The 22,118-nt window shown below is 42.9% G+C and overlaps 1 protein-coding gene across 2 annotated transcripts; it reads right to left on the bottom strand.

Annotated features, from left to right (window-relative positions):
* Nucleotides 1-661: 661 nt before the first annotated feature.
* Nucleotides 662-20,485, bottom strand: FRRS1L (ferric chelate reductase 1 like). 2 transcript variants are annotated; one of them, XM_079927499.1, is made up of 5 exons: nt 20,142-20,485; nt 9,024-9,108; nt 6,805-6,943; nt 3,565-3,811; nt 662-999 (listed from the first exon to the last, which is right to left on the bottom strand). In XM_079927499.1, the coding sequence occupies exons 1-5, from the start codon at nt 20,377-20,379 to the stop codon at nt 977-979; spliced, it is 732 nt and encodes a 243-aa protein (XP_079783625.1). In that variant the 5' UTR covers nt 20,380-20,485; the 3' UTR covers nt 662-976. The 2 variants fall into 2 exon arrangements, with proteins under 2 accessions (XP_079783625.1, XP_079783626.1); XM_079927500.1 differs by having other exon boundaries at nt 662-1,618; nt 20,142-20,461.
* Nucleotides 20,486-22,118: the final 1,633 nt, after the last annotated feature.

Genomic DNA, 22,118 nt, shown 5'->3' on the forward strand with positions numbered 1-22,118 from the left:
ACTCTCAACCACTGCGCCACCAGGGAAGCCCTGTTTTCCTTATTTTTGTTCAGTGCCAGAAGAATGTGAAAGCTTCTCCCAAAGGAGAGGCGGCCTTTCACTTCTGACATGGATTCCAAGGATGGCATTAGAAATCACAGTCTCCAGTGTTGTTAATCACAAAAACCACAAAGTTGAAGCCAACTTTAAAGCAATGGGGTGGGGAGTTGGGGGGGAGCCAGAAGACTCCATAACTCTACAGTGGAAATGTCTCAGCAGCATAATTATACCCAGAGACTCTTCCTCTAAATGGGCTGTTAACTCAGTCAGTTGGAATAAAGGAACATTTGGGTTCCTTTGAAAAAAGAAAATGCATTAAGTCAAGACATTATTATAAATTATGCTGACTGCCAATCCAATTTATGTCTGAACATTTGAACGGATACTCTAAGTAAATCCACTTGATGGGTCATTTCGCATTTGCTAATTTTAAAAAAATGTCATCTTTAAAATGTTTCTACTCCAAATCTCCAAAAATGTTAATTTATTATCAAAATGCCTTGAATATTCAAGATGATTTGTCTATTATAATACACATTTAATCATACTCAATATATGGTGACTGACAACAGAATTAGCTGTAACCACAAATGAACACCTTAATTTATTAAATACAGTGGTAGTAGAGTCCAAATTCTAACTTCTAAGAATGCCCATTTTTTTTATCATTAATATAATTTTACATCTTCAGGAACACTCACAGTTCCATTTCTAACCTTTCCAAGCAGCAAAAAAAAATGTGTTCTTTTAGCTACTTACTAATCCAGAAGACACTTCAAATAAATATGAACCATTTTCATATCCCTATTATCTCCATCATTCTCCTCATTAGCTGTGTAAGTATCCAAATGCCTTCATGTTTTATGAAAATTTGAAAGTTCTTCTGCCTAAAAGGCTGGCTGTGAACTTGGGCCATCCAGTGAAGTTCTCCTTAGTATTACTCCAAGTAACTCTCTTGAGCTGTAGTTGGAAGAGTAAAGGTTGTTTAGAGACATGGTTTCTATGCCTAGCTTTCTCTACCTTGCTATGTGTTATCTTACCAAGTAGCCAAGGCTACATGGCACGAGAGTCATAAAAAGGGAGCCTTCCTGGGTCTCAAATCCCATTCAGTACGATGGCAATAATAATGTTCATCAAGCCAACTCAGAGATGTTGGGAAGCTCAAATAAGAAAACATATTTGAAAGTGAGTGCTTAGAAAAGTTTTAAGTACTTTCCCAAAGTATGGGGTCATTATTAAACAATCCTCTTCGCTTAGAAAAGAAACTTGCTCTTTCTTCCAGAAAGCTGAATCATATAAGTCTTTTTTTTTTACATAATAGAAGCTAAAATTATACTGCATATTTTTAAAAAATATACTAAAGACTTTCTAATAATGCATTGAATCTGTTGGCTTTGCAGCTGTGGTTAAGGGGTTCCCATCAATAAGTAGAAGGTCAAGGCAACAATGAGAAGCAGACAGAATGGAGAGGAGAAGGTCTGATAGGCAGCTGATGGCATAAAAATGTCCTCATACTTGTAAATACTGACAACACGCTCTGAAGTCGGTGGTGAGTCTATATCGTGTCGGGTGATGGAGCCTTTAAAGAGGAAAGAAATAAAAAGGAAGGGGCAATAGAAAAAAGGTACAGATTTAAAATGATACATGCAAACCACAGAAAAACTAAACTTCAAAGAACAAGAGCTACTATTTTTTTTTCCAAATATATTTTTTATGTATGGCTCATTAACCACTCCTGACCACATGGACTCCCTTGCAGATGGAAGTCTATGGGATATCAAGTGGTAGCCTGCCCAGGCCAGACCAGAGAGGGTGTGGTGTGCTGTGTGTCTGTATGTCTGCATGTCTGTCTGGCAGAGTGGTGTGGAATGGTACAGAAAGTAAGAGGATTAAGATACCAAACAAGCCTTTGGATGGGAAACATTTTTTTACCTGTATGCAAAGGCTGCTTAATAAGCTGAAATTGATAGGAAGGGCCTGACCTTTGGATTAACCCATATGAAATTTAGGAGACTAAGGCATATGAATTTAGAGCAGACATCTTGGAAATAGGGCTCAGAGCGAGGGTTTTTTAAGGTACTATTTGCTAGAGAAGCTGTGTCCAACTGGACATGTCAAGCCCCTGCTGCAGTGTCCGTGCTGCCTCCTGTTAACACAAACCGAACGCCTCCGGCTGGCAAGAGTTTTTCTCTCAACTGGTCCCATTCACCTCTCCTCCCTAACCTCAATCATTGGTCACCTACATGAATTCCCATGCTTAACTATGTACCTCCAATTCATACCTTTCTTGAGGGAAAGGCTAGATACAGCTACCAAGAGGCAGAACCAAACTCAAGCCCAGAGTTTTAGATTCCAAATCCCATCATTTAAAATGAGTTCATTTCTCCAGCCTAAGACATAGTTTATTTCCCAGGGCACTGAAAGTACTCAAAGGTATAACTGTAGGTCCACTGTCGGCAACCTGGGAAATAAGCAAATGGAAAAGGTGTCACAAATCTGGAGGCATCCATATGTTTTCCCAACTAGAAACAGGCAAAAAAAAAAGGGTATAAAATCTCCAATCGATCAATGGGAACAATTTGAAGAGGAAAAAAAGATCAGATTAGGCAATGGATATTTGATGAGAAAGATGCAATTCCCAGAATGAGTTCTCATACAGGGACTGAGAACAGCTCACTTCCATCCTTGGTCAGGCCATCAGGCTGATGAACCAGGAGGAATGCTGTAGACACAGTGTAACTTGATTTTAGCAGCCTCTCAAAGGCTTCATGATATGCTTGGGTCACTGTTGGGGAAATGCCGAAGAGCCTTGCCGCCCAGAGTGAGGTCATCAGTGGACCAGCTTGTTAGAAATGCAGAATCTCAGGCCCCACACTAGACCTACTGAAAACTGCATTTTAACAATATAGCCAGGCAATCCCCATACACATTAAAATTTGAGGAGTAATGGGCTAAACAATAGGATAATTTGGTAGATTTATGACCACCAGAATAGTCATAAAGTGAGTGTCAATCTCTAGAGAAGTCGCCAGAGGCCCTTTCCTGTTCAGTATTTTTCTATTTAGAGCATAGGAGTTAAGAGTACTCGCTGATTTTGAAGTCAGACAGATCTAGGTTTGAATTTCAGTTCTTCCATTAATTAGCCATATAGCCTTGAGCAAGTTCCTTAATCTCTCTAAAATGAGGGTAATTCCTACAATTCTGGAGGACGTGGTGAGGAGTAAATGAGACCATTGTGAGAATTAGAGTCCACATATCATATACAGCAGACATATGATCTGTTTCATTAAGCACAGAGCTCATCATATACTATCTTGTATATCTTGCTTTAACTAGGCATGTGTATAACTTGTCCATTTCTGTGTTCATGTGTATAAGTCCATTATAACATTCTGAAGGCAGAACATTCATATCGCCTTTCTCTCTTATGTTAGGCAAGTGCTTATCACTCTCTCGCCCAGTCAATAAGGACTACAAGCACAGCAGTGTTTGGTGTTTAATTCAGATACCAAAATGTAAGCTTACCCTGAATGGCTGGACCCCAAGCAAACAGATAATACCAACTTAAATGCAGATCAACAATTGTTTCATCTCTGGGAACATTCACAGGCCGTTTAAATCTGCAGGTGACCCGATTATTCTCAAAAACTCCTTCCTCATCTCTGGCAGGATTTCTCTGAATCTCCTTTGCCCACTGGCCTACGTTATAGAAGTGCTGTACGCGCACCCTGCCGTTGTCGTCGTGGACGCAGGCCATGACATCATCACCACCCTAACACGAAAGATGATGGAGAAAAACGTCAAAAGGTGTGTCTTTGGCAAACTTTTCTGCTAGAAAGAAATTTCACTCCGAAATATACGATCCATTAACTCTGTAATTAGAAGCCCCACCCCCAAAAATTGTTCTAAAAGCCATTAAAAATCTTTAACCAGGGACTTCCCTGGCGGTCCAGTGGTTAAGACTTTGCCTTCCAGTGCAGGGGGTGCAGGTTCGATCCCTGGTCAGGGAGCTAAGATCCCACATGCCTTGCGGCCAAAAAACCAAAACATAAAACAGAAGCAATATTGTAACAAATTCAATAAAGACTTTAAAAATGATCCACATCAAAAAAATCTTTAAAAAAAATCTTTAACCAAGTGACCAGAGTTTGTATCACCATAGCTGACATCGAGTGCCTCCTAATGAGCCATTTAGAGAAGAATACATCACCAGCTCTCCAGCAGTCCCGCCGAAAACACAGACACTAACCTAATCATAAGCCAGCAATCAGACAAACCTGAATGGAAGGTCATTCTACCAAAACACTGGCCTGTAATCTTCAAAAGGGTCAATGTCGTGAAAGACCAAAAAGAAAAGAAAAAAGAAAAGATAAGAAACTATTTCAAAATAAGTAAGACTAAAGATACATGACAGCTCATGGTGTTCCTAGACAGACTCCTGAGTCATAAAATAAAAATTTCTGTAAAGGGCAGTATTGGGACAAAGGGCAAATTTGAAAATGGACAAGTATATTTGATAATACTATTGTATCTAGGCTAAACTTCCTGAATTTAATAAACTATATAATGAAAAAGAATGTCTTTGATCTTAGGAGATACCCACTTAAATATTTAGGGTTAAAGGGTCATGATATCTTCAATTTAACCTCCAAAGTTTCCAGAAAATAATAAAAATAGTAAGTAGTATCAGCAGTCAGAGTTGTTGTAGTAGCAGCAGCAGTAAAGAGACATAAAGCATATGTGGCAAATGTTATTGTTTGAGAAAAAGTGATAGTGGTGGCAGTTCCACACCATGAATGTAACTGATGCCACTGAATTGAACACTTTAAAATGGTAAATTTTAGGTTATGTACGTTTTGCCACAATTAAAAAAGTTACCATTTGGTGAATCTAGGTGAAACATATATACAGGAGTTTATGGTCCTATCCTTGCAGCTTGTCTGTAGGTTTAACATTTTCGTAAAAAACAAACCAAAAACGTTATAGGTGTTCATCAGTTATAACAAATGTACCCTCCTGTGAGGGATGCTGATAATGGTGGAGGGTCTGCGCGTGTGTGTTGGGGGGGTATATGGAAATCTTCTGTACCCTCTATTCAATTTTGCTGTGAACCTAAAACTGCTCTAAAAAATAAAATCTAACGAAGAAAACAGTAATGCATCATTTCAAAAAAAGTTAAAGGTTATTAAAAAAGGGTTCCATTTTGCTTTTCCTGTGCATCAGGTTTGGAAAACTTTTCAATCTGTGCTTCTTGGAGTAATAGGAGAAGAAAAGAGAGACCTATATTTTATTTTTTTTGAGACCTATACTTTAAAGGCTTCTAGATAGCAAAATGTCAAACATAAAATCTGAACGCTCCTCACTCGACCTCCCTCCTCTGAGCCCCCTAATCTTAACAGCTGCATCATGAGTGCAAATGCATTCCAGGACAAGAAATGGTCAATTGCACTGCAAGCCAGCTTCCGGGATGACACACACACCTGCTGTTTCTCCTATTGACCCTAAAGTAGGAGATAAGTGATATAAATTAGTGTCCATGCCGTCTTACCAGGTGCACCCACTGTCTTACAGCCTGGACTGAGAAGTGCATTCTTCTAGTGACTCTCCAAGAACGAACTCACTGGAGCTCTGATTGCTTAGCCTGATCCCCCAGTCTCTTCTTACCGCCCACATACAACCTATGTCCAATCCACCAGCAAAGACTGTCAGCGCTACCTTCAAAACATATCTGAAATCTGAGCCCTTCCCACCACGCCTGCTGCCATAACCCTGGTCTGAGCTGCCCTTCTCTCATTGGAAGAACCTCAAAACAGACCATGTGAAGAGAAGCAGCAGCAGCACACGCAAAGGTTCAAAGGCCTAAGAAAGTCTGGCTATTTGGGAAGCACCTTGGCACAGTGAATGGCAAATGATGACGCTCCAGAGGAAAGAGAACGCAGCAGAGGCACAGACAGAAGCAGAGGTGAGGGATGGTCAGCTACCTGGGTTCCTGCCTGTTCCCGTTCACAGTCCTTTCTGAGGACCAGATGTGTTCCTGCCCATGCACACTGTGGAAGACTGAATCGTTGGACACAATTCTTCACTCCCTCGCTGTTATATTAGGTACGTACACCTTCACAAGGCTTCTTGCTAGAGGGAGTGTATTTCCCTGCCCCTTCATTCTGGGCTTGGCTGTGTGAATTACTTCAGGCAATGCAATATTATCAGCAGATGTGATGTGAACACAGGTTTGAAACAAGCTTGGATGGCTCTTGTGCTTCTGCCTCTGCCATGAGAAAAACACGCCTGGGTAGCTACTGGTTCCAGAATGATTAGAGAATACCTGAATCCGGGCCATGGCCTGGAGCCAAGCCCAGCTGAGTCCCAGCCAATCCACACACATGTGAGCAAGAAAGAAATGCTTCCTGTTATCAGCCGTGTAGTTTTGGAGGCTCTCTTGCAGCAGTACTGTGGAAATAACTAATGAATACAGGTACCACGAGACACCTTGTATTCTCATAACCAACCCTTCCATCTCCGTTTAAGCTAGCTTGAAATTTTTTTTAACTTGTAATCAGAGAGCCGTAACTAGTATAATTGTTATAAGGATTTGATCAATTTACTTGCTTTACTTTGAAAAAGAAAATTAAATGCCAGAAATCGGCTTCTCCCATTTAAAAGTGGCGTCATAACTTAGGGAAACACAACCGTGCTCATTCTCTAAAGTCTAAAGTAGCACAGCAAACTAAAGAGAAAAATTAGCTTCTATCATGCTTTGTGTCTTACCATTTTCTTGTCTGAAGAGAATCCAACTGCTACCCAACCATCTGTGTCTGCACTCAGCTCAAATTCCACATCAGCCCCTATCATCCGGTAACTAAGGAAGTAGTCACAGGTCTCTGCATTACAGCCCGGTTTGCCATATCTATAGGATATATCAAAACAGATATTACTGCTTCCTCAGCCACTTACTCAAAATACATCAACAGAACATCTGTGTGTCAGGCAGGACGCTAAGCAATATTAATAAATAAATTAGATCTTTGCTACCTGGGATCTCAAAACCCCAGTTTCACTCAGGAGAGACCATGGAGACGGAACGCTCCTCTTTATCTACCTGCAAACTGAGGTCCAGAGATGGGAAGGAACTTACCGAGTGAATCAAGCTGGAACAGGACTGAACCTGGGCCTCCAGGCCTAGCCAGGGTTCTCTACGTGTTATTAGAGTTTCTCAAATATTAATTATTACTGAATTATTTCTGCATCCCTTTTAGAGAAAAAAAATTCTCTGAGTTAATAATTTAAATAATTTAAATTACCAGTTCTTTTCACTTACAAATTTTCAATTAAACTACAAAATTAAACTAACAAAAAAGGGCAAATTAAATATAGATTAAACTACAAAACCAGGAACTTTTAAATTCATAGCATTCACGTGACAAATGAGGTCATTTCACTGAAAGCGACTTTCTGCTTACCTGCATGTAGCGTGTCTGAGTGGACTCTGCAGGGTCTTTATTTTGAGCATGTTCTTACTACTAGACATGACTCCACTCCCCTCCACTTTTATCTGTCTGAATTGCTCCACAACACTTATACATACAAGGCACCAAACAAATGCCTCATCTGGTATTCACTGGGTGCGAATGCATCATTTCTTCATAAAATTTGCTTTTGCTCTATCGGGCTACTTGGTGCTAATACAATTCAGACACTAAAGTATAGAGCACTGTAAGGTGGTGATCCAGATAACCAGATTATGCGTGTGTTAATCTGTTTAAGGAGCATCACTGAAATGAAAACATGAATTTAAATTTTCTTCCAGAGGACTTGCGGATCCTTTAAGGATCAGCAAGCCCTAGTTTCAGGAACACTGCTTTACACCATTTTCAGAAACGACAGAAAATTGTAGCAACGGGTGGGATAATCTAAGCTCAGATGGAAGGTATCTAAAAGTACAGGATGCAAGGCTGCCAAGTATTGACGGAGGAGGGAGACAAGGAACATGCAGCTCTGCTGGCAGATACCCTGAGAAGCTGGCAGGAGGTTTAAGCTCAAGACCACAGGAACTGGGCTGAAAAACCTGAAAAGGGTGAGGAAAGCTAAAAGAGGGGTGAATGGGCCAGAAAGGAAGTCTCCCTGAAGCCAGCAGGGCACTAAAATGCCTTCGTTTCTCAAAAATATCCCCTAATCACCAGAAGTATTCTTTGCTGGCTATCTTCCCCAATAATCGTATCACTGGATTTTTAAAAATTCCTTAGAAATACACTTGTAATCAAAGAAAACTCAAAAACCCCATGTTCAATTGTTTCTCCTTGAGCACTGAACCAAAAAAAAAAAAAAAAAAACCAAAACATTCAGTGCAGTGGCCATCAAAATCTTTACTCAAGGACAATTTGTTTTAGGAAATAAAGGATTCAAAGAAAAGGAGGCTTTCCCAACAAAGCACAGCTGTCTAGACGGGAGGCCCACTGTCTACACTACTGTTTTCTAGCTCCAGCCCATCACGTCTTGACAGCATACTATGAATAATCAGGCAGGAACTCACTAGATCTGAGACAACTAGCTAGACACAATAATCAATGCGTAATGACTAGTTAGTATCATACAGCTACCCATAAGTCATGACTATTGATTTGAAAAGGAACTGGGTCTCAGGCACATCTATTATTGCCTGTCCCATCCACACCCCTGCTGAATAAGCAGAGACATCTGTGTTATGTGATTCTTTTTCCTACAGCCAACTGGTTAGACACCTGAGCCAATGGCGTACAGTCATAAATGAAGACCTAGAGAAGAACGTTCTAGGGCCAACGGGCATGCTACAGCTCAAGGCTTGGAAGACTGAAACCTGGGGTGGCCATCAGAAACAAGCCGCATCTCTGCTGAAGTTATGAGGGGTACAGGTCCCTGGTTAGAGTGAACTGCATGCAATTTAAATACTACCTTGAGAAGTAAAATCAAAGTCTTGGCTTTAAAGTTATCCAACTCGCAGATCTACCAACCTAAAGCATCCCTTAGTTTTTCCACAGTCATCCACTTTGATTTTGGCAAATGGATCCACAGGAGGAGCAGTAGGGAAAGGGTAACCTGGCCAGTGAGAATAAATAATGGTTAGAAAATCCAGGAACAACGTTTCCAATGAGAAATGCTTCTTTTTAGTAGGTTGACTATTCTCTAGCGCACGCGTCTAGAAATGGTGAAGGCCTCAGAAAAGAGCTCTGTTGAAGCCTAATCACCCTTCTCATGAGGGGCAGGTAGGGGCACACATCTTTGAACCCAGCCTTGCGTGTTAACTGAGAAAGGGCTTTTTCCTCATTTACAGGTAAGGAGCCTGAGGCACTGAAAGAGGACATAATATCATACCCACTGGCTCACCACTGTCCCCTGAGAGTGTGAAAATCACACTTTTATACAATACACATGTTCTAAGAGAAAAAATAAATGAAACATTTCTATATTTGATAGCAGAGGTTTTCCATTTATATCTATATGTTATAATATGATTTTTCTGTTTCTCTGAACTTCCGTTTTTCATTAAGCTGTATAGAACATTTTATCTCACTAATTCTTTAAACAAATCATTTCATGCATCTTTCTTAACATCATAATGCATTCAACCACACATCAAAGGAAAGCCTGCATTATGCTTCCAGTCTGTGACACAAATATTTTTCTTCTAGGCTGTCCACTCCCTGCACCATGTGTGATTCATCTTGTATTCTCTGCCCAGCACAGTGCTTGACACTGGACATTGAATGATTGTCAAATGAATAAATAAAATCACCCATAGATATTAGGCAGTGCGAATACACTTAAAAAAATTATTGTATTAGTTTTTCTTTTCTCACTATTCTGAAGTCCTTTCTTTGTGATTTGTAATTTTTTTAAATGAGGTTTTGTTTACTTTGTTTCATTAAATTATACTTTAAAAAAAAAGCCAACAGCAGATGCAAACTATTACATTTAGAATGGATAAATAAGAAGGTCCTACTGTACAGCACAGGAAACTATATTCAATATCCTGTGATAAACCACAATGGAAAAGAATCTAAAAAAAGAATGTCTATATGTGTATAACTGAGTCACTTTGCTGTACAGCAGAGATTAGCACGACATTGTAAATCAACTACACTTCAATAAAAAAAAAAGTCACCAGGCCACATTTTTCTGGTTCATATCTGTGCTCTATGGACAGTTCATCTCTACTACCCTGGATCTTGATCACATACTAAAGTATAGCCCTACCTTTTCACCATCTTTAAGTACTTGGGCCAGATGCATTACTTTTTCTATTTTCATGCTTATTTTATGCTAAGTCGTAAATCCACTCAAGTACTATAGACTGAGTCCCACCATGAATGAGTTTTTTGTTTTTCTCTTACTATTTATGGAGTTCGATGCTACTATGTTAAGCATCATCCTATATGTTCTTCCTCTTATTTCTCACTACAATGCTGTGGCTATTTTTTCTCAGCGTATTTATCCAGGAATGCAATGACTACTTATGTTTTTAAGGTTCTATAGGTGTCTGAAAAAGACAATCTCTTGTAATGTTGCTTCTGACGCAGGTTCATCATTTCCTTCCATCGTCCTTACTACTTCCTAGCGTCTAGAATAATACATCAGCATATAGCAAATTTCCAGCTCAATAAATGCCAGTAATTATTACTACTGGATTATTATTACCATTAAATTTTTAAACTACCCATTGGGTAAGATCGTCTCTAGAAGAAGAATGGGTTTCTAAGCTCCAAATAAGGGCAAGTTCTGGAACAAAGCTCACTTATAAATGTATTGAACTAGCTTATTAATGTTGGTAAATGGCTTATTTCTCAGGCCTTTTCTAGCACTGATTTCCTATTTTATATGCTTCTAAATCTTGGAATGAGAACTTTTGTTGTCAAATGAATTTGGGCATCATTTAATAATATCACATTTTCTTCTCATTTTGTAAGATGTTTTGTTTTTTTAAGTATAAATTTATTTATTTTTCACTGCACTGGGTCTTCGTTGTTGCACGCAGGCTTTCTCTAGTTATGGCGAGCGGGGGCTACTCTTCATTGCGGTGCACGGGCTTCTCATTGCGGTGGCTTCTCTTGTTGCAGAGCATGGGCTCTAGGCACACGGGCTCAGTAGTTGTGGCTCGCAGGCTCTAGAGCGCAAGCTCAGTAGCTGTGGCGCACGGGCTTAGTTGCTCCATGGCATGTGGGATCTTCCCGGACCAGGGCTCGAACCCATGTCCCCTGCACTGGCAGGCGGATTCTTAACCACTGCGCCACCAGGGAAGTCCCTGTAAGATGTTTTGTAATAGAGAATTTGATTGGTTTTTGTCCCTGGTTCCTGGGAAGGAGACTCTAGATCCTTGGAATTTCCCAATGGGTCTTTCTTATTCCTGAGCCCCTTGGGTTCACACCTGAGTTTATGCTAAGAGATAAGATGACTCAGAATGGGGACTGGTCACTAGAAAGACGAACCACGTGATTAGAGGTTTGGGGCTTTGAGCTAGCCCTGCCTCCAGGGAGGGGGTGAGGGGCTGGAGATTGAGTTCAATTCTGTAGCTAATGATTAAATCAACCATGCCTAGGTAATGAAACCCCAATAGAAACACTGGACACTGAAGCTCAGTGCAGCTTTCTGGTGGTGAACACACTGATATGCCGGGAGGGTGACAAGTCATGATTCCATGGAGAGGAATCCTCTCCTTCCAGGACAGGACATGGAAACTGCATTCATGAGCCCCCCAGACTCTGCCCTGTGTGTGTCTTCATTGGCTGTTCCTGAGCTGTATCCTTGATACTAAAACTGTTATTGTGTGTACAGCCCATTCCTGAATCCTTTGAGACATTGTAGTGAATTACAGAACCCAAGGGGGGTTGTGAGTGGCCCCTGGATTGGTAGCCAGTTGGTCTGAAGTGAGGCTAGTCTTGTTGTGGACCATGCCCTTTAACCTGTGGGGTCATTAGTGCCAGAACTGAATTTCAAGACACCAACTGTGGGGTTGGTATCAGAATATAAGCAAAGCAATATTATATTTTTTTTCCTGAAATTAAATGATCTACTGTTTGGAATAAAATAAGTTTGGACCACGTGCCAATATTTAAACTCCTGTATCTCAGCTACAACCCAGCCTCTACAGCCAGCTGTAGGATGGGCTAGTACTCTGCAAACCACATCTCTCCTTTGCCAGCTGGCTAGGTTCTGCCAAAAGAAAACATTAAAGGGAGGTTGGGAAGCAGGAGGAGGGAAAGACCATTTGTTCCTGTTTGATTGCTGTCCAATATGCAAGTCCTCAGCAACTCTACTTCATCCTTGCATTGGCAGTCGGTTTGAGTTTACAGCTTTTTTCTAGACTCCCAGGACTAGCCTCTTCAAAGGAACCAGCATCAGCTGGGCAGACAGCCCATTCTCAGAGGATGGGCTGCACCTCTGGGGTGGGGGTGGGAGTGGGAGGTCCCTTGTCTGAGCTCTTGGCTCTCACAACCTCAAGCGCTTCTCTCTGCTCTCTCAGCCCCAGGGCCGGCAGCCGCTTCCCAAAGTGACTTTCTCTGAGCTCCCTTTTTGCTTCTGCAGTCCCCTCAATACCTTTTCAGACAGCTCCCTGGGCTGGTTATCCTGTTTTAAAAAGCTTAAAAAATTGGTTTCTGTCTTTCTGACTAAACCTTGATGGGTAGAGAGTAAGTGTATTAATCTTTGAATAGCAATACAATGTAAATGTTTGTGAAAAACCATATCTTATTAGCAGTTATCATCTTGAAGCCTAGAGAATAAAGATATTCAATTGGATCTGTTTTACATGCACTGTACAATTTCATTGGAAAATTATGTTTATTGTAGAATTTTAATTTTTAAATACCCTAGGTGCACAGAATTAACGATATTTCTTGATTTATGGAACACTCCGTTGTATGGATTACAACATTTTTTTATCCATTCAGGGGCTGACAGACATTTGGGTTGTTTCTACTTTGGGGCTATTATGAATAATGCTGCCATGAACATCTGTGTACAAGTCTTTGTGTGAACATATGTTTTCAGTTCTCTTGGAATAGAATTGCTGTGTCATATGTTAACTCTACGTTTAACTTCGCGAGGAACTATCAAATTATTTTCCAAAGTAGCCGCACTGTTTTACATTCTTACCAGCAATGTACTGTGGGGGGGTTGGGGGAAGGTCCTTTTTTTTTTTTTTTTTTTTATAGCCATCCTAGTGGGTGTTAAGTGGTATCTCATTATGATTTTGATTTACATTTTCTTAATGACTAATGATGCTGAGTATCTTTTCATGTGCTTATTGGCTATTTGTATATCTTCTTTGGAGAAATGTCTATTTAGAGCCTTTCTCCATGTTTTAATAGGGTAGGCTGTCTTTTTATTATTGAGTTGTAATGTATTAGCTTTTTTTTTTTTTTTTTCCCCAGTACGCAGGCCTCTCACTGTCGTGGCCTCTCCCGCTGCAGAGCACAGGCTCCGGACGCGCAGGCCCAGCGGCCATGGCTCACGGGCCCAGCCGCTCCGCGGCATGTGGGATCTTCCCGGACCAGGGCACGAACCTGTGTCCCCTGCATCGGCAGGCAGACTCTCAACCACTGCGCCACCAGGGAAGCCCTATATTACCTTTTTACTCTCTGCTATGTCTAGGGTTATTTCTCCCTTTTCTCATTCCTAATATTATTTGTCTTCTCTCTTTTTCTCCTTATCAATCTTGCCAGAATCCTATTGTGAGAGTTAATTTTATGTGCCAACTTGGCTAGGCCAGGTGCCCAGATATGTGGTCAAACATTATTCTGGATGTTTCTGTGAGAGTGTTTTTGGATGAGATAAACATTTAACATTTTGTATCAGTGGACTCTGAGTAAAGCAGATTGCCCTCCATAATGTAGGTGGGCCTCAACCCCAGCTGGACAGAACAAAAAGACTGACCTTCCCCAGGCAAGAGTGAATTCTGTGGCAGGTGGCCTTCAGACTTGAACTATAACATCGGCTCTCTCCTGGGTCTCCAGCCTGCCAGCCCACCCTGCAGATTCTGGACTTGCCAACCTCCAAAACTGTGTGAGCCAACTCCTTAAAATAAACTTCTCTCTCTCTGTCTCTCATCTATATATACATACACATCCTATTGGTTGTGTCTCTCTGGATAACACTGACTAATACACGTATCTACTTCATTCATATTTTCAAAGAATCACTTCTGGCTTTTTTCATCCTCTTTACTGAATATTTGGTTTCTATTTCATTAAATTCTGCTACTTTGTTATTTCTTTCCTCCTACTTTCCTCAGAGTTTTTCTTTCTCTAACTTCACAGTTCTTTGGCACTTCTCCTTTTCTTCTATCAACGTTTAAGCCCAACAATCAACTCCCTCCAGGGGTTTCTGCCTGGACATTCCACAAGCAAAACAATTCCAGACGCCCAACACTGAGCTTCTCCACCTCCCAAATGCCCTTCCTCCTATGTTTTCTATCTTAGTGAAGAATCCCACCACCCACCCCCAGTCTCCCAACCCTGAAACCCTAGATTCCTCCACCTGGAACATTTCCTCCGTCACCATTCCTTTCATTCCCACCCTGAAACACGAGCCTGCCTCTTGGCTATTGTACCACCTCCTATCTGATTCCCCCACTTCCCTTCTAATTCTTCCACCAGCGCCAGGTTTCTAAAACAGAAATCAGATCTTGTCACAACGCCATTTGAAGACCTTTACTGGCCTCTCCCCACCCCCTCCTATCTCCCTACACTCACTCGTCTTCCTTAGTCCTGAGATGTATGCGTCAGACACCCAGCCATGCCAGCTTCCGCTTTTCCCCTTAGCTTTATCCATGCTCCCACTTTTTTCTTCTATTGAAGTATAAGTTGATTTAGAATGTTGTTGCTCCCACCTTTTTATTACTGGTTTTTGGTGGTTTTGTTTGTTTGTTCCTTTCCCTCCACTTTCCATTTTAGTGCTTTCTTTCTCTTTATCGAAAATTAAAATTTGGACGAAGACCAAATAATATTGGTTTGAGGCAAAAAAACCTTTCTATTCTCCTTCCCTTTCCTTCTTCTCACATGTGCCCTGTAAACCCCTCCAATTAACTGTTCTGTCTTGGAGGATGAAAGACATTTTTACCTCCCTTCAAGAGGCACGTATTGTCTTGGTTCATTTCTCCAGGTTCTCAACATGCCTCTGTTGTTTCCATTCTTGTCTAACACGCAGCCACTATCTGTTCCTCTTTTGCAATCCCTTGAGCCTATTTTGCCATACTCCACTAGGTGGATAATGGCTTCTCGTTTGCTATTTATTGCTTCTAATTAACTGCTTGGATCACAGCCCTCAGGTATTAATTTGGTACTCAATTCCTTGAAGTTTTAACCAGAAATTATCTGTTCAAATCTCTGAGAGCTACTGCATCAGCCTATTTCTCTTTCTGGACTGCCTGAATCGTTTCTGCTTATCAGAACCATATAATGAAGCAAAAATGTCAAGGGACTTTGTAAAATGGAACATTCCACCCACGTGGAGCCCGTTTAGCAAAGCTTTCATCATGGCACTCCACCACTCAGGAACCTGTAGTTCCCAACTGACTACCCCATCAATTCCAAGCCCCTCTTTTCAAGTTTGCCCATAAAAATGCCCCATCCCGCCTGTTCCACTGCATTTCCTAGCACATGTGTTTAGAAGAGAGGTCCACGGGGGCCCTCTCTTCTAAGCACGCTGGACACCTCGCACCACCTTATCCATAAAGTCAATCAACAACAAACCCACCCGGTTCTCTGCTACTTTCTAGCTGTGTGACTTTAGCTACAATATTTAAACTTTCTGGGGGTCAGTTTCCTTAACTCCAAAGTGGGAATAGCAGTAGTATCTAAGTCAGTGTTGCTATAAAGATTAAAGTTAATATGGGTAAGGTACTTAGGACAGTGACTGGCACACAGTAGGCACTTAATAAAAGTCAGCTCCAGTTAGTGTTATTATTGGGTTAGATTCATGGATATGAATTAGATTATTTACCTTTAAATTATTTACCTTTTCTGTGATTTGTTTTGGTTTTATTCTCCTGCCCCCAAACTATATATATATATATATATATATATATATATGCTGTTTCTACTTTGTCACTGAAAAAGGTGACACTATCTTTGTTCAAACCAACGTACTATAAATACTATAAATGAAATACTATAAATGAAAAAAATACGTGTGCATGTGCCTCTGTGTGTGTGGGGGGGGGTCTTTTTATTCTCAGTACGTATATATGCACCACAAGGGGAAAAGCATCCCAAATGTTTATATGTATGGGGATGAGTTATGTATCCACGTACAATACACAGTAGACGCAGGAAGAATATAGGCAGATGAAGGAACTCCTGCCCTTCCCCCCAAGCTCTGTTCTTCTCTCTACTGCCTTACTAGCTCTTTCCCAAGATGGGAAAAATTGTGGTCAGAACTCAATGGTCAGAAACTCATTGATTGACTGGGCCATGTTTTACAAGTGGTCAGACTACTATGCCTTAAAGATAAGCAACCTTGAATGGTGTTCCTTGTTTCCTTCCAAGGTAGGATATGGCCCAAGGGCAAGCCAGCTACCATCAGCCAAGTGGCTGGCTGATGAGTCTCAGGGTTTGCTCCTCAGACCTGGTCTGTAAATCTTAGCAGCAAGGAAAACGGAGCAGCAGGCTTCACTTAGGACTTAACCCTAAGCCAACACCCAACTCCATTTTTTTCAGAGAAACCTCAGAATAGGAGGTTTGCCCATAATCATGTGGTGATCTGTTTTATATTTCTACTGTTGTTCTGAATCTATAGATTCTGGCTTTGAGAACCTCAAGGGTAAGAGGGTATGAGTAATAGGAGTCAAGCACCAAGAACCTATCCAAGCTGTTAACCATAGAGAGCACAAAGGGTCACAGCACGGTTAGACAGTGTACTCTGGGAGAATATCTTGCCTAGTGGCAGGGAATGGGGGGGAGGAAAGCAGAGAAGCCCTCTGAAAGAGGCAGCAACTGAGCTGGGGCTGTAAGGCTGAGTAGTACAGGCTAAGACATTCTGAAATGAGAATGTCTTAGCCCGAGAATTCTGAAAACTAGCATCATTAAACCAAAATATAATTTAAATTTAAAAAAATGAACATGTTAGGGGGTGATGAGAAACATCAAATCAGCCAGTGTTCAGTCTGTGGCCTGGGGGTCTTGGGCAACCTGGACACTGGAGAAATGGTCTCTGGACAAGGTGGGTAATGGTCACTGGGCTCAACCAGAGTTTCAGGGAATTCTCCATGCCCACCCCATTATTCTAATTCCCTTTTTCTGATTTCATACTACTGGGCTACTTTTTCATTAAAAATTCAGTTTGTCGGCAACTTTGAACCTGAGAAGGGGGTACCCTGCATAGAGAAAACAGCCCAGTCACTAGAAAAAGACAAGCCCACTTGTACTGATAGAAAGATAGAATTGTTTAAAGGTACTATTTCTACCTCTTCATTTGCCACTTCCTCCAAAATCAACTGGTCTCCCTCCTTCCTTCTCCACTGAACTCATCCCAGGAAAATCCACCCATTACCTCTCATTTCCTGAATCCATCAACTATTTTAACTCTTCACTGGGCCTCCCCATGGCATGGGACACTCTTCCTGATGCCTTTTTCCTTCGTCTCCTGGGTGGGAAACCATTCTGGGACATTTCCTCGTTCTGCTTCTCCATCTCTGGCAGTACCCTTTTAAGGCAGTGTCATTGATTATTTCTAAGGATCTTGGGAAAGTCTCTACTCAGGACCCACAAGGCTAAAGCCTAGGCCTAGGGTAATCTACTAGACGTGCTTCCCCTGGGAGGCTCACCCCACAAACATCCCCACTAGCACCCACCAGATGGTTGTAGGATCAGCCTTTGAAGATAAGTGAAAGGATCAGAGAGAAGGGTAGAATGGGCAGTGAAAGCTCAGAGTGAGGGAAAGGAAGGAGTGAGAGATGGTTGTAAATGAAAGTTGGGTCAGACAGAAAATTCCAGATAAAGGAGTTGAAGCTTCCTCCAGGGAGTAGGTTGGAACCATTGCAGATTTTTGAGGGTTAGAGCCAGGCTTCAGGTTGTATGTGCAGAATGGGTGAGAGTGCCAAGCAGACAAACTAGAGATTTGTACACATCACAGGCCCTGCTACCCCTGTAGGGTCACCTCACCTAAATGCCCTCCCCCTTTTGTCTCACCAAAGTCTCTCACACTTCCTGGTTCAACTCTATAAAGCTTTCCTTTGGGCTGCAGCCCACCTGATGTCCATGTTCATAAAAGTGCCTGGACTATACAACTAACTTCATTCTCTCTATATATACAAACTGACATAGAATCTGACCTTGTTCTCCATTTGTTAGATGCATGTGCCCAATGAGAATATAATTTCTCATGTGCCACCTTTAAGTCACCTAGCAGTGTGCTAGGCTGACTATGAACAGAATAACTACGTATTACATGCTTTCAAAAAGAGATGGATTTTGTACTATTTATTCTTTTATAGAGTGACAGATTCTACTTCTGCTTGTTGTTCCCCTACTCTGCCCCTGCATTCTTTCCTTCTCCCTGACCACATGGCTACCCAGCTAGAACACTCTACTTTTCAGCCTCCCTTGCAGCTAGGTCATGTAATTAGGTTCTTGCCAGAGAAATGTGAACCGCAGTGATTTGTGCAACCAGCCTAAAAGGTAATTGTTTGTCCTGAACTTCCTCTCTTTCTCCTTTCCTTAAGCTTGAACAAAGACGTGCAAGCAACCTGACTTCCACACAGATGAGGACAAAGCCTTAGAGGGTGGGGGAACAACATCAGGGAAAGAACCTAGGTCCTTGAATGACCTTGTGGAACAGAGCTGGACCACCTGCCCAGACCAGCCAGACTCAAGTGAAAGAAAAATAAACTATCTTATTTAAGCCACTGTATGTTGGGGTCCCTGTTTCAGCAGTTAAGCAACTACCCAACTAATGTATTTCCCCAAATCCATTTCTCCATATAATACAGTAAGTCCAGCTTTTGAATTGGGCATATTACTTCCCAGAAAAAGGCTACATTTCCCAGCCTCCTCTGCACGTATGTGTGACCATATGACTAGGTTGTGGCTAATGAAGTGTAAGTAGAATTGTTACATGGGCCTTCTGAGCAATCTCCTTATAAAGTAGTCAGTGACCTTCGACTGCCTACTTCTAGATTTCTTTACGTGACAGAGGAACTTCTATCTTATTTAAGCTATTAATGTTTGTTTGTTGTAGGTAACTAAACCTAATCTTAAGTAACAGATACATCCAGCGTCATATCATCTGCTGGGACACACAACATTTCAAAGCCCAACTTGATTCTTGGATATCCCTCTTAGCAGAAGAAAAGGAAAATCACTTTCCAAATTGCAGAAGTAAGAAGCCAGTTTCCATTCCTTCTGAAGAAAATCAGCTTGGCTTTTGTGCTCACTGAAACACTGCCTCTACAGGGAGGTCATTGAGGGACAAACACCCTGTCTCTGGGCCCACCAGGCCCCAACAATGGTGGCTCACACTAGGGATGCATGACATGTGGGAAGACAGTAAAGAAGTGGGATGGAAGTGGGGAAAGAGATGTGACCCGGCTCTCATGGGCAGGGCAGTGAGCACGAACAGAACGCAGAGCTTGGGACACTAGCCACTGCAAATTTAGGTCCATACAGACAGGGAGGAAATAAGGCAACATCTCTCTTTAAATTGGGATTTCTGCTTCCCACCAGCTGCTCTTATCTCACACACCCTAGGCCAGATGGCAGTCTCCTCCCTTACCACCCTCTACCCCAATCCCTGACAGAGACAGAGAGTGGAGGCCAGATGCTGAAAACTGGGGGAGCCTAGACTCAGCCCCACCTGTCCGCAGCTTCGCAGGACTTGGCTGACCACCTGCCTCTCCCGGCCTCAGTCTCCCCACCTGTAAAGCCAGCAGCGGGTGGAAGGCGCTGACAGCTCTTGAGACCACTTGTCCAGGCGGATGGGTAGTGGGAGCCACGCGCTCCCCGTCCGGGCCTCGGCCGTGCCGGCGCTGCCTCCATTCGCATCCTAACCAATTGCCCGCCCCCGCCCCCGCTCCTGCCGCCTCCGGTCCCCGTCCCGGGTCTCCGCTCCCGCAGCCCCTCATCCTCCCGCAGCCTCACCCTCCTCGGACAGGTAGCGTAGGTCGTAGAACTCCCCCGCGAAGGTGCCGTAGGAGGAGTCGTGGCGCGGCACCGCCTCGTCGGAGCCCGAGTCCCCCCGCGCGCGGCCCCGGGGCCCCCGGCCCCCGGCGCCCGCGCCGTCGTCCGCGGGGCTGGCGGCACAGGCGACGGGCCCGGCCAGCAGCAGCAAGAGCAGCGGCGCCCAGGCCCTCGGGCACTGCCGGCGCGGCCGCGCCATCGCTATCCACCGATCCCGCAGCCAGGCCGCTCGGGCCGCAGCAGGGGCGCCGCGGGCGCAGGGTCGGTACTGCGCGGCCGCCGCCGCCAGCACGCGTCCGCCCCCTCCCGCAGCCCGCGCAGCCGCGGAGCCGCCCGCACCCGCCGCCTCCCAGCCTCGGTCTGCGCATCCTCGCTTGCGCCAGAAGCCTCCCCTTCTTCCTAGCATCCTCTCCTCCTCGCCCGAACTCTCTTTCTCTGCCTCCGTTCTTCCTCCCATTTCTCCTCCCTCCCTCCACGAGTCTCTCACAGACACAGATTTGGCCCTTCTACCCTCTTGCTACTACTCAGAAAGTGGTCCACGGAGCAGCTGCAGCAGCATCCCCAGAGGCCAGCATGTTAGCATCACTAATCTCGGGCCCCACGGCAGACACGTGACTCAGGATGCACTTTACCAATATCCCCGGGAGACCCCAGTATACGTTCACATTTAAGAAGTGCTCCCCGGAGGGTTCACCTTGAACACACCTTGTCAGAGTCACTGCTTCCCCCACCTTGTTCCAGCACTTTTTGGTTTATATAAAGCACTTACTATATCCATTTACTTCTTGGGATCATCACTGAAAAAGTTGAAATTGCAAGATCCGCACTTTATAGATAGGTAAACCGAGGTCCTTAGGGCCACTTTAAACATAGGTAAACCGAGGTCCGAGGTCCTTAAGGTCTAGTTTCCCGAGGGAAACTAGAACCCAGCTCTTTGGGCTGGATTCACATAGATTTTTGGCGTGTGCAGTCAGCAGAGGCTGCCGGTGCCCTTGCGTAACGTGCCCCCTTCAACACCAGGCAACTGGTTTGCTGGTTTCCCCACAGCGAGCACCTACAGGCCTTGGCAGGCCCAGACCGTGGAATTCCCGACTTTCCCAAATCCATTCCTGCCGCTTGCAGTTCACTTCCGGTTATTTACTCAGCCATTCATTCATTCATTCATTCACACCAAGCACTTAACTACACGCCAGGCCTTTCCAAATGATGGTTTTGGAGTGATAACACATTCAAACTGCTAAGCTGTTTTCCGCTAGAAAACATGGATACAATTCTTTTTATGCTAGTATTGCAGATCCAGCATTCTAGCTTGCTTTTAAATTTTATTTTATTGCATAAACAAACAAAATAATTACGGAGGCAGAAAAGCATGGAGGTTTCAAACGTAGGCCCAGAAGTCAGGCAGTGCCACGTGGTGATCAGTAACCTCCATGATGCACTGGAGATTAGGTAAGATGATAGAGGTGAGGATCAGTGGTATTGAATGAATACCTATAGTATTAAACCCTATGACAATGAACGAATGAATATGCCTATGGTTCTGAAATACAAAAATTCAAAAGAAACTAGTGATTACAACCTTTTTTGGCCCAGGAGAGATGGGAGACAGGGGACTGCTGTGAGAAGTGAGAAGTTTTGTGTGACCCAGAGGTCAAATGTTTGCTTTTAGGTATCAGTTAACACTGATGGTGGGTTGTCCAATTGGAGTTTAAACGTGTTTATCCTGACAGGTGATTCAGGTATAATTCATGGAAACCCTGGGTTTCACTAGGTCTCCCAATATCCCAGTCGTTGTAAGAAATATGTCAGATTTACTGCTTGAAAAAGGTAAGATGAACTATAATTACTTTAAAAATCAAAACAGAGACATTTCTTTCCCAAAAACATAGCTTTCAGAGGATAAAATTCTAAAATACAAGAAATCCAATCAATTGAAAA

Source organism: Stenella coeruleoalba (assembly GCF_951394435.1).
Source record: "Stenella coeruleoalba genome assembly, chromosome: 7".
Classification (NCBI taxonomy): domain Eukaryota; kingdom Metazoa; phylum Chordata; class Mammalia; order Artiodactyla; family Delphinidae; genus Stenella; species Stenella coeruleoalba.

Coding starts and splice junctions, on each gene's coding strand:
- FRRS1L (XM_079927500.1), bottom strand. CDS start 20,379: ATGGCGCGGCCGCGCCGGCAGTGCCCGAGGGCCTGGGCGCCGCTGCTC. Junction 9,109..20,141: donor ACGCTACCTGTCCGAGGAGG/GTGAGGCTGCGG, acceptor CTCACTGGCCAG/GTTACCCTTTCCCTACTGCT. Junction 3,812..6,804: donor TCTCTTCAGACAAGAAAATG/GTAAGACACAAA, acceptor CTTTCGTGTTAG/GGTGGTGATGATGTCATGGC.